At 46.5% G+C, this 13,218-nt stretch overlaps 1 protein-coding gene across 1 annotated transcript; it reads right to left on the reverse strand.

The window, feature by feature from the left end:
* Positions 1 to 3,285: 3,285 nt before the first annotated feature.
* LOC149345722 (uncharacterized) lies at positions 3,286 to 4,875 on the reverse strand. The gene has a single exon (XM_089541186.1). It carries the CDS (start codon positions 4,873 to 4,875, stop codon positions 3,286 to 3,288), a length of 1,590 nt encoding a protein of 529 aa, XP_089397312.1.
* Positions 4,876 to 13,218: the final 8,343 nt, after the last annotated feature.

Below are 13,218 nucleotides of genomic sequence, written 5' to 3' on the forward strand. Positions count from 1 at the left end.
GACTCTACCATGCTATCATCGCACCAGAACATTAATCAGCTGATTCTTAACCTACAGAATGATCTTAATTCTCTTGAGCGTTGGTGCCACATTAACCGCCGGTCCGTGAACGTCACTAAAACTTGTTTTCAGATTTTCCATCCCCCTCAGAAGTCATTGCCCATCACACCACTTCTATACCTCAATTCTGCTGCTATTTCACCGCAAGATCGAGTTTCTTTTCTTGGTGTTATCATTGACCCTCACTTAAAATTCCATCATCATGTAGCTGAAACGTGCAAGAAAACTTCTTATGGATTACGCGCACTAATTAAAGCCCGAAGCTATTTTCCAGTCCAAACTTTATTATCTCTTTACTACGCATTCATCCACAGCCACTTAAACTACGGTATCTCATCTTGGGGTAACGCCTATCATATTCATCTCTGGCCTTTAATAAAACTGCAAAAGCAAGCCATGCGCATCATAACCAATTCCCCTCGAATGTCACCCTCCCGCGTTTTGTTCATAGATTTAAACGTTCTACCTATCTCGGCCCTTTATTTTTACAACCTTGGTATCCTATTCTTTAAGATTCTTCATCATTATGTCCCGCTAAGCATATTTTCTCCCGGCACGATCATGAGCAACACCGTCACTCGTTTTGCGCTGCGTAATAACTTTTTACTACCTAAGGTCAGAACTAACTACGGGAAACAATGCCTTCATTTTTCATCCGTATCATTTTGGAATTCTTTGAACATAGACATCAAACAAACTAATACGCTTTCTTTATTCAAGGTCAAACTAAAGCTTTTCCTTCTTAATTTGTGATTTTTTTGTTATGTTATTGATTCTATGTATCGCGGCATCTGTGAGTGTTTTATTTTACATTATCGTGCATTACATTGTTTGTATTTAAATATTTTAGTAACTAATATTACACTATGTGCCTATATTTATTCTGTTTCGTCGCTAATTAATGTGTTGTGTATTTTATATTATGTTGCTTATTGAAATTTATTTTCATGGGAGGTCCCGCCCGCGGTCTTGTACCATGGGACCTCTCGCTGTATAGAATTGTAAATTTTATTGTATTACTCAATAAACTTTCAACTTCAACTTCAACACAGTCGACGGAGCCGAGTGCCGCTTCTTCGTCCACCACGCCGTCCGACTATCCGCTAGAGACGGTGGAGAGAAGCCGACCGACCGTACCGCCCTTGCCGCCGTCCGCCGCGTCGGCTACCGTTGTTCAGCCACGCCGTACGGGAAGAAATAACGCTGCAGGGTGAGTATTTGAAGCTGCTCGCCTACACTGTCGACACGGCGAAGGACTCTGCACAGGTGAACCTATAAACGGCCTAGCTATGAAGGAAGCGAACAGTCGGCGAAAGCAGGGAAAGCACAGAGGAATCCTTCTGTTTTTCGTTTGTGATGGGTATGAATGGAAAATAGGTCGAGTAACTATTTTATGAATCAGAAATGTTTGATTAGAAAGTAAAACAAACAAACTTGAAGTCAATGCGACCAGAACACATGAACTACAAATTTCGTTCAGGTACGGTGCTCTGCCAGTGAGTCTACGGCAGCAGCTGTTCTGTGTTTTACTTTCGAGGCTTTTTGGGTTCCGTTTACCTACCCTTCTGTCTACTCAATACCTTAACGAGGGCCTCGGTTCCGGTAGTCTTTATTACATAGCAAGCTTAAAGTGCTATCGCCCTCGCCATATGATCGGGTTCCAAGTGACACTTGCGCTAATACAGGGCTACTTCGTCCGCCTCTATGGACGAGGGCGACGCTGGTGAAAACTCCCAAGGTTAGGTTACATGCAACATAAATACCTGCTCATTGATTCTGTATTATGTCGATCACTGCGAGGCAGGCTTTTTTGCACAAGCAGTGTAGGTGATTTTTGAAGGCTGTATTTATTGGAAATTAATCTGACAGCTTTTTGCTGCACACTATATCATGTGTGAATGTATTGTTTGGTATATTTGTCTATCCTATCAAGGAACCAGTAGTGAAGTTTGCACCACAGGTTTCGTTTGTCATGCAGCAAGACAAAGGGAACGTTTTATCGTGTAAAGAGTGGAATTCACTTTGTAGTAACGTACGTCACGTGTTTATTCAATTGTACTCCGAGCAATTATAACACCAAGGTGATTGAAGTTTTACATTGAACATCAAGGTGCCTGAAATCTTTACATTGAACACCAAGGGTGCTTGAAGTCTTCTACATTGATAACTCTTTTCTGTGTAATTTGATAACACCAGTTTTGTGGATGATTGTGTATAGTGCAGACACTTTTTCTAGGTTCAGGGTTATTGGCGAGTTACATTATTTTCACATGTTCTGGAGCGAGTTGTTTAGCCGTATTTGGTCGCGACGGCTATTAATTTCTTTGTAGATCATGCAATCGACCCCGAACATGCGTAGTGGTGCATCAGAATTGTTGCTAAGATTATTCATGACATCAAGTTTAAGAATTGGGGCAAGCACGATGCCCTGCAGCACCCAAAACAACGGTACTATGAAATCCGACTGGCTGTTTTTAAACTATTGTGACATGCGTAACCGACTTAATGTATACGCCGTGTTTGGGGCCACAGCCGGGCCAGCACAACCTGCGTGTGCGCGAAAAATTCGTTTGCGGGGCCTACCCGCATTCCGGGACGGCCGTAGGGATTGCTACGTCAGCATTTGCCACGTCACGGCAGGGCTACGAAGCTGGTGTTAGAGGGAAACTTCCACATCCACAGATTCATGCTGGCGGTACGGGGAGAGAAACTACCACTTGGACAGATTCACGCCGGCCGGTGGAAGAGAGAGGAGAATGACGACCCTCATCACCATCAGCCTGATAAGGCCCGCTGCAGGGGAAAGGCCCCTCGCAGGTCTCTCCAATTAACCCTGTCCTTTGCCAGCTGTGGCCACCCTATCCCCGCAGCCTTCTTAATCTCATCTGCCCTCAACAAGCCTCAAGGAGGGTATAAAAGGGCAAGCATAGGACGCTGAGGAAGCCTCCGGCGACTCTGCTTCGTTTTGAATAAGCACATGCCGCAGGAGAAATCCAAGAACGGTCTCACGCCTTCCGCTACAAAGTCGATGAATCCTGCACGCGCTGATTCGTGCTGAATGTGAAAAAAGTCTCCAGCGCTCACCAGCCTCTTGCCAGTCATCACATAGCAACTATTTGAAGAAGAAGGCAGAACACCGACCAAAAAACAATGAACACTTTAAACGACGTTTCGGCTCCCACACGGGAGCCTTGTTCACAAAAAGGTACAGACGTGAAAGGCTGGCTATTTATGCTTTAAAATGTGCCCTAGGCAGCGGGCGTATGCACTATGAAGTGCCCCGTCAGTGCGATTAAGAGTGTGGTCGGTTGTCTGAATGATTAATGATTCCAGATATAGGCGGCTTTTGAGATTCTTTTCGGTTTTTAAAATGCGCGCATTGCTCCAATCTATGTCATGCTGCCTGCTTTCGGAATGTTCGGCGAGTGCATTTGACGAAGCTTTCTTGTTTTCAACATCATACTGGTGTTGTTTCAATCTTTTAACAAAGTTTCCACTTTCACCCACATACACATGGTGACAGTCTCTACACGGTATACTGTACACTACGCCCGGAAACTTTTCCTTTGGCAGGCAGTCTTTCACGTTCACGAGAGTTTGCCGCAACTTCTTCGCCGGCACATGTGACACCTCGACGTCGTAAGAACGCAGGATGCGCGCCAAGGTTTCGCTGATCCCGGGCACATATGGCACAGGTGCACGTTTTTTGGCGGCTGGGCCACTGTCAGATCGCGGGGGTCGCAACAGTTTGCGTTCCACAGCGTTGACGAAAGGCAACGGGTAGCCACATTCTGAGAGGTCCTTGCGAACTCTTTGACTGTCGGCTTTGGCGTCCTCTGGCTCTGTGCAGATGCGGTCTGCTCGACGAAAAAGCGAGGCAACCACTGATCTCTTGTGAGAGGCTGGGTGAAGGGAGTTAAAGTGAAGATAGCGGCCAGTATGAGTGCTCTTTCTGTACACTTTGAATGAGAGTGCGGTTTGGCTTCGTTTCACTAAGACGTCCAAAAATGGAAGCTGTCCATTCTCTTCTTGTTCGACTGTGAACTGGATGGCTCCTTCGATGCTGTTAAGATGCGCTGTGAAATCAAGTAAAGCATCCTTCTTGATAATAGAAAAACAGTCATCGACGTACCGCACAAAAATCTTTGGTTGTGGGCTGAATGAATCTAGTGCGTGGCTTTCCAGCCATTCCATTGTTAGGTTTGCAGCGGTAACAGAAACTGAAGCGCCCATGGCTGTGCCGTGAACTTGTTTGTAAAACACATGGTCGAAAGTAAAATAAGTGTTACTCAGGCAGAAATGCAGGAGTCGCCTGAGATCCGGTACATCGATTGGCGACCTGCCAGGCAAAGTGGCATCAGATTCCAGGGCTGCCGCGCAAACCTCGACTGCTAAGTCAATTGGAACGCTCGTGAAGAGCGACTTGACATCAAAAGAGACCATCATGTCACAGTCGTCAAGACGCACGTTTCGAACTTTTTCTATAAAGTCAGCAGAATGACGCACATTGGTGGGGGTTCTTCCGACGAGCGGAGCAAGTATGCGATGCAGGAAGCCAGAGAGCTTGTAGAGGGGTGAACGGGTGAAATCTACGGTAGGCCTCATTGGAACATCGGTTTTGTGTATCTTAGGAAGGCCATACAACGCCGGAGCTGAGCCATTGTGACATAGTAGCGCGAAGTAGAGGGACTTGTGCTGGGGTGGCACCACTCGAAAGACGTCCGATAGAAGCTTTTGCAACTGTGTCTGTATCTTTGCCTTTGGGTCCTTCTTGAGACGCACGTAAGTGCTCTGGTCATTCAGCAGGGCCAGCATTTTGCTCTTGTAGTCGACCTTGTCGAGAAGAACAGTGGAATTTCCTTTGTCAGCTGGTAGAATGACCAAATCTACATTAGCCTGGAGTTGCTTGATTGCGTTGCGCTGAGCTTTGCACGACGCCAGCTAGAGCACCAGTACTCAGCAGTTTTCCCAAGCGTGCAGCTACACGCCAATTTTCAGGCCAAATTAACTGCAGCCAGAGCAGAACAGTCTCACGAAAACAAACTCAACAGGCTTGCACATCAGGATAGGCCTGCAAGCAGCAACGTCACTTTGTCAACAGTTCACAACCTGTCCTCGTATAAGCCTAATCCGGCTGAAATGTCCGTACTTAACTTGGGCCTAAACTTCAATGTGGCGCCGGCGCCAGACAAAAGAAAAATTGTACGCGTGGTGGAGAATGCAATCAGCAAGGTGGAACCATTCCGCCGCGAAGAAGCCCGTACTCGCGCGATCGGCGCTCTTTCGAGGTTGCGTCCGCTTCAGGCCTCCTCGACACTCTCTTCAGCTCAGCGCAACGCAATCAAGCAACTCCAGGCTAATGTAGATTTGGTCATTCTACCAGCTGACAAAGGAAATTGCACTGTTCTTCTCGACAAGGTCGACTACAAGAGCAAAATGCTGGCCCTGCTGAATGACCAGAGCACTTACGTGCGTCTCAAGAAGGACCCAACGGCAAAGATACAGACACAGTTGCAAAAGCTTCTATCGGACGTCTTTCGAGTGGTGCCACCCCAGCACAAGTCCCTCTACTTCGCGCTACTATGTCACAATGGCTCAGCTCCGGCGTTGTATGGCCTTCCTAAGATACACAAAACCGATGTTCCAATGAGGCCTATCGTAGATTTCACCCGTTCACCCCTCTACAAGCTCTCTGGCTTCCTGCATCGCATACTTGCTCCGCTCGTCGGAAGAACCCCCACCAATGTGCGTCATTCTGCTGACTTTATAGAAAAAGTTCGAAACGTGCGTCTTGACGACTGTGACATGATGGTCTCTTTTGATGTCAAGTCGCTCTTCACGAGCGTTCCAATTGACTTAGCAGTCGAGGTTTGCGCGGCAGCCCTGGAATCTGATGCCACTTTGCCTGGCAGGTCGCCAATCGATGTACCGGATCTCAGGCGACTCCTGCATTTCTGCCTGAGTAACACTTATTTTACTTTCGACCATGTGTTTTACAAACAAGTTCACGGCACAGCCATGGGCGCTTCAGTTTCTGTTACCGCTGCAAACCTAACAATGGAATGGCTGAAAAGCCACGCACTAGATTCATTCAGCCCACAACCAAAGATTTTTGTGCGGTACGTCGATGACTGTTTTTCTATTATCAAGAAGGATGCTTTACTTGATTTCACAGCGCATCTTAACAGCATCGAAGGAGCCATCCAGTTCACAGTCGAACAAGAAGAGAATGGACAGCTTCCATTTTTGGACGTCTTAGTGAAACGAAGCCAAACCGCACTCTCATTCAAAGTGTACAGAAAGAGCACTCATACTGGCCGCTATCTTCACTTTAACTCCCTTCACCCAGCCTCTCACAAGAGATCAGTGGTTGCCTCGCTTTTTCGTCGAGCAGACCGCATCTGCACAGAGCCAGAGGACGCCAAAGCCGACCGTCAAAGAGTTCGCAAGGACCTCTCAGAATGTGGCTACCCGTTGCCTTTCGTCAACGCTGTGGAACGCAAACTGTTGCGACCCCCGCGATCTGACAGTGGCCCAGCCGCCAAAAAACGTGCACCTGTGCCATATGTGCCCGGGATCAGCGAAACCTTGGCGCGCATCCTGCGTTCTTACGACGTCGAGGTGTCACATGTGCCGGCGAAGAAGTTGCGGCAAACTCTCGTGAACGTGAAAGACTGCCTGCCAAAGGAAAAGTTTCCGGGCGTAGTGTACAGTATACCGTGTAGACTGTCACCATGTGTATGTGGGTGAAAGTGGAAACTTTGTTAAAAGATTGAAACAACACCAGTATGATGTTGAAAACAAGAAAGCTTCGTCAAATGCACTCGCCGAACATTCCGAAAGCAGGCAGCATGACATAGATTGGAGCAATGCGCGCATTTTAAAAACCGAAAAGAATCTCAAAAGCCGCCTATATCTGGAATCATTAATCATTCAGACAACCGACCACACTCTTAATCGCACTGACGGGGCACTTCATAGTGCATACGCCCGCTGCCTAGGGCACATTTTAAAGCATAAATAGCCAGCCTTTCACGTCTGTACCTTTTTGTGAACAAGGCTCCCGTGTGGGAGCCGAAACGTCGTTTAAAGTGTTCATTGTTTTTTGGTCGGTGTTCTGCCTTCTTCTTCATGTATACCCCCGACCAGACGGGTTTCCGTCCAACCCTCGACTATAGCAACTATTTCTTCATTGGTATGACTAGCTTGTGTTCCTAATCGTGAAAAAATGTTATCTACTATCGCACTGCTAAATTTTTGTGGCCCATTGAATTGTTCCTATCAATGCGGCGCAATTTTTGAAAAGCATTCCTGTCAAAGACAAACAGTCATTCTTCTTGACATGAACTAGCGCCTTGCTTTCTTTGCAGAAGCATGCGATAAAATACCTCACATAACAATGCTGAAGTGCTCACGTTTTAACAGGATAGCTTTGCACACACACACCGCAACCAGCGAGGCCAAGACAGCCGGGTCATTACGGAGAGGGTTATTGTACGTAGCACAGCCCGTAGTACTAGAAATAAAATTCAACAAGATAGCTTTTTGCATCACGTTTTAACTTGCATCCTACCTGAACTGAATCCATGTCATCCAAGCCTCTTTTCAGCAGTTGGCTCATGCTAACGCATTATGATACTGACTTTTTGATTTGCAATATCAGGCAACCCCAACGGTATTGCCCTTGGGCCTTCCTTTTTTCACATTCATTAATGGGCTTCCTTTCAGTACTACATTTAAATATTTTACTTTATTATTGTGTGGTCCGCCATCCTACAACCAAACTAGCTGTCCAACGCTCCAAACCAACCATCTGCATGCTCGAGAATGGCCTATTTTCCAATGTTATTAAGACGGCATTAATAGTTTTACTCTCAGCATTTTGCCTACACATAAGGCCTTGCCAAAAAAGGGATACTTATATACTTGTTAAAATATTCAGTGATTTATGTGACCCTCTAACATGGTATGAGCACAATATAGACCGTATTAATTGATTGTGTGGCTCGTGTCACAATAAAGCAACAATCACTGAAGCCGAGAAGAGCATGGGGGAATATTAGATTTAAAAAAAAGGAAATATTGCCCTATGCTTTCCTTAGCTTCAATGACTTTTTTTTTATGCCCACGGTCTAGGATATTTACTGTTTAAAATTTATTCACTATAACCTGCGAAATTTCTCTATTTCGAAACTCCAGCACAAACTAAGCTGGGGTATGCTAATGCTATGTATGGCTTAAAACGAACTTTTTTGAAGGGATCCGATCAGCTCAAACCCAAGCTGCTTGGTTTAATATTTTACTGCTCTTCAAGCTCCAGTGTCTCAGAACTAAACAGAACTTTTGAAATCTCTTCAATTCATGTAGAAACTGCAGTCAAAGGAAGATGGGGAGAAGGGAAAAGTGATAGTCGCCAAGCGCTACAGCGCGCTGACGTCTTATCACTTTCTCTGCACCCATCACACTGTTATCGACTGCACCCTGTCTCAGCTTTAATCACTGCCAAAGATTGATGCTCCCTTGGACGCAGCCTATGCTTCTGCCGCTACTGTGGTCGTCGAAAAAGGCACAGACACACCGCCTTTCTCCTCGCGCCTTGTGCCGCCTTTCCCCACACCAAGGTTCTTTGTGCACCCTTTTTACATTGCGCTGACAGATACTCAGTTTTCCTGCCAAATGCTTGTCATGAAATTAAGCATATTTATAGAAATGCACCGCGACGCGGGAAAGCATTGGCTTGAGTGTGCTAAGTGTGGGCGTGTCGGCGGCGGCGCCACGCAAGAAAGGTCTCGAAGCACCTCGAAGTCAGGCTCAGCTCCTGACCAATGGGAACGCGCGCCCGGCGCAAGAAGCAGAAGGGAATGGCCCAGCTGATGCTGTATGTATGTGCACGACAGCCTTGGCATGCAGAACGAACAAACAGAAAGGGTACCCATATATGAAGGGCGCTGACCGCTGTCTGTCCGCCCGAGCCGCCGTTCAAGCTTCGTAGATGCGCGCCCGCTCGACTACCGGGACAACACAACTCGCCCAGCCACTACCCAACGAAGCAGCACGCGGCAGACTGCAAGACGACACTGTCGTGAACCTGTGGTCGTCGGGCTGTCGCAGTGCCGGGTGAACAAATTGTGTTTTGTTTCTTTCCCTCTCTCTTGTGTTAGTGCAGCTTAGGTGTAACAATTCATTTGTATTTTAATCCCTCTCGAGTGTGATTTTGCCCGAACTGCATTGCTTGTAAAACGCTTTGTATGTGCTCGTACGAGTGATTGTGAAATCCTCTGTATCGTCTCTTTGCTGTATAAAGTTTGTTTCGTTTGTGACCTGTTTGGCTCGAACCATTTTCTGGCTTGCAATCGGAGAAAGCTGGGTACCAAAAGACCAAACCCCTCGCCACTTGGTAGCTGGTCTCTGGCTGAGCCTGCTATGCTGAGTCGAGGGCACCTCCTTTGTGACTGAGACTGCTACCCCCACATGTTCTAAGGTGTGTGTGAATGCACACTAAAGTGTGCTAAGTGGCGACACTTATTCTGGCGTCCATGACAGGACGTTTGTTTGTAAGCGCAGAGAACGAAAAAAGAGTCGGAAGGAGTTTACTAAGAGGCCGTAAACGAGTGTTTGCAACATAGCGATATTGTGAGGTGCCACGCAGAGGGGGTTGGATACGATTTGCCGAGTTAAGCTATGCCCGAGGCTTGAGCAGCTGGGACTCCAAAGATGATATTAGAGATGTCTTCAAGTTGGGTCGTCAGCTGGGCCTGGAAGAAGACGAGATTGAGGATCGGGTGAACCACGAAATAGAAGGAAGAGAGAGAGAACGAAAACAAAACAAAAAGAGGCAAAGAGAGATGGCTAAAGAAGCCGCCACGAGAGAAAAAGAAAAGGCTCGAACAGCCACTAAGAGAGTGCGACAAGAAGCGCAGGGAGACAGGGAAAGTGCCCGAAGAGAGGTAGTGAAATTCGAAATGAAACAAGAAACCCCTCAACGACAGAATGAGATTCTCATGAAGGATTAAGTAGGGAATAAGTGCGAGCTTGAGCTCGCAGCTCTTAGCAAAGGAAGGGACAAGAGTGAAAGAGTGCCGGAGCCCTCGCCGAAATGCTACCAGTGCAGGAAGACAGGCCCCTACGCCTCGGATTGCCTTAGCCACTTAGTGAGCAGGAAAATGCTTGGTTTTTTCAAGCGTGGAGGCAAGGGACACAAAGCATCGGTTTTCTCAAGTCTTGAAAAGCCAGTCTGACAGGTATCGCAACCCTGTGGCTTTTCGTACGGGGGCGAGGAGCAAGTCTTTAGGGCCAACCGTGTAGAACCGCGTATCGGGAGAAACCTCCAGTGTTATGCACAGTTACCTACGTCAGACCAGGGTCTCTAACTGAGGGAATGTCAGTTCTCAATGGTAAAGTTCTAGGAAAATCGGTTTCCTTTCTGAGAACCACAGGAAGCACAGGAGTTTTCTTCAAAAGTGAATTGGTTTCCGATGAAGAGCTTACTGGAGAGATGAGCTGTTCCATGAAGCGAGAGTGCATGTGAAGACTCCGTATTTCCCCGGAGTAGTGCCAGAGCTATGCTTGGAGTGCCTGCTGTATGACCTCATCCTGGGAAACATCAAGGGTGCGAAATCGCTGAACGATCCAGAAATATAGGCCGCCGGTGTGGTTGACGAGACCGTCACCCCAATGTGGATGACCGGTCTGTAGGCGAGGGGTGTAGTAAGAAACGTCCCCGGAAAAAACGTCCCCGGAACGTGCATCCCCAGAAAAAAGGTCCGTGGAAAAAAGGTTCCCTGAGTAAGCACCGTCTAGGAAAAAATGTACCCAAGTATTTCTTTCGGAACCCATCTGTCAGAAAATTGCCCGCTTTATAAGACTGTTGTTTGGATTTGAGAATAGATGTAAGCATGAAGTATTTTGTAGTACCTGACCGTGCCGTGGTCATGCAGTCCAGGTCATACAAAGGAAAAGTACTTCTGCAGTTGACTTCGCAGAAGCGCCGAACGATTCAGAGATGCACTTGTCTTGGACCACTTCCCTTTCGCCACCAGCATTGTTCATCATGGACGCCCCGTATCTGTTCGTTGTTTAGTCACTTCCGTGCCGACATCTGTAATCGTTGTAGCTTGCCATGTTACAGCTTGCCAAAAAGAAACCCAGTTCAAGACTTGACATCACGGTGAAGAAATGCAGCTGGAAGCAAAGAAATGAACCAAAGACAAGAATACATGGCAGCTAAATCTACAAAAGATGATGTAACATGAAAGTAGTGAAACGCGAAGACAATAAAAGGAATGAGTTGCTGGGTGAAAACCAATACAATAAAGCGTGGGGAATAAAACCATAGAATATAATGTAAGCTAAAATCAGTAAAATATGACAACCGTAAAAGGAAATTATAGTCTGGGTGATAAAGATTCAGTCACGGAATAAAAATGTGATGATATCACAGGAAATGATCATGCACGTCAACGAAAACGCGGCTAACGGGTGAAGTAACATGAGTAAACTGGAGTAAACAAATGAAAAAGAATAGAGTTTAAACCGGATCGTTTGCCCAACAGCATGCAAAAAACCAGGCAGCACAACACCACTGGCCGAATGTCGGGCAATTATTGGCAAAAGCTGGCACGAACGTCGGTCCTACATTGGCATTTGGGCCGAGCTCTAACCTTTCCACACATTGGCCCTACATTCATGCCAATTTAGGGCCAACGTTCGGCCGATCGAGTGGCCATCGCAGGCCCGGCGTTCGTTCTGCAGCATGGGCCAGTAAAAGTCTCAAACTGGAATCCAACTTTCGAATAATGGTATCCAGCTTTCTAATGTTATCCTGCTTTCGACGTACCGTCCAGGTGCCGTCAAAAGTAAACGGATGGGATTATTAACGAAAAATTTTAATCACTGCCCGCTCAATTCATGCATCCTTGAATACATACGTGCAGACTAATTGTGATCATGCGACTTGCACTGTGCACCAACAAACATGGACCATTATGCTTTAGATTTAAAGAAATTAAATTTTTTTTGACAAAGTCGCCTTCCTTTTAGTATTGACGGCGACTGTACAATTCTACCGAGCAAATATTCATAAATGAGAGTGTCAAATAATTCCAGAAAAAAGACCCGTTTAATGCTTTGAGTTACAAGAATCACGCTTCTAGCGCACACAGGATGGCTTGCGCTACGACCAACCACCCTGGGGAGTAAAGAAAGGGGGCCTAAGAGCATGGTTGCAGAGGCTGTGGGAAAATAATTTATTTTCAAGTTTGGTGCGTGCCGATCAGGTTGTACAACTAAGTTCGGCAAGCTGCTGTGGTACGGCTAAGGCACCCATAAAGTGCTCAACGGAGCTGTCCTCCAGTGAACTGATCAGTCATATCCGGAGTAATCGTTGCACTCCACTTGCAAGAGGGCTGCTGGACTGCATTCAAACAAATTTCTTTAATTTTTCTTTTCTTTTTTAACAAGTTTAATTTTGGCCATCACAGAACAAAAACAAAAATGATTAAATAACACCGAATTTTGTGAAACACAGTCTGCATGAAGACACTAGCAACATATTTTACAGAATAATTTTTAATTTATGCTTAAGAACCAACACCACGTTAGTTGCACAAAGTGGAATTTAATATACTAAACTTGCCTCGTACCAAATGGTTCACATTTAGTTTATGCGTCGTGCCGCACTCCCAGTAAATATATTCAATGCGTGATAAGCAAATTATTGTGACATTGAAAATAGATTTGTTTGCGCATTGGTTTGCGCGAAAATAATTCTCTGGACCGGAAAAATAAAGGCGGGAGAAAAATATATCTTGAGAGATCGGTCTAAACGGCGATTTCGGCTGAAAAGCACCCGGTTATGGTGGGAAACTTATGCTTGGGCTTGTGGTCAAAAAGCTCAGTTTTTTTATATCGAAAGCAATACTGCTCGCAGTTTGAGCCCTTCAGCGTCGTCCCGGTGGTGTAACCACGTTTGACCTTTAGCATGAACTCCGCTGTGACGTCACGCAGACGGAGAGAGACAGAGCCCCAACTCGTCTCGTCGCGGTCGTCCCAGCATAACCACGGTGCGCCGAGCAGCAGCTGCGCGACGCAACCGCGAGGAGGCGCTCGCTGTGATGACGTCACGCCAGACGAAGAGACAGAGCCCCAACTCGTCTCGTC

Source organism: Amblyomma mixtum, chromosome 4 (genome assembly GCF_055824585.1).
Source record: "Amblyomma mixtum isolate Tamu chromosome 4, ASM5582458v1, whole genome shotgun sequence".
NCBI lineage: Eukaryota > Metazoa > Arthropoda > Arachnida > Ixodida > Ixodidae > Amblyomma > Amblyomma mixtum.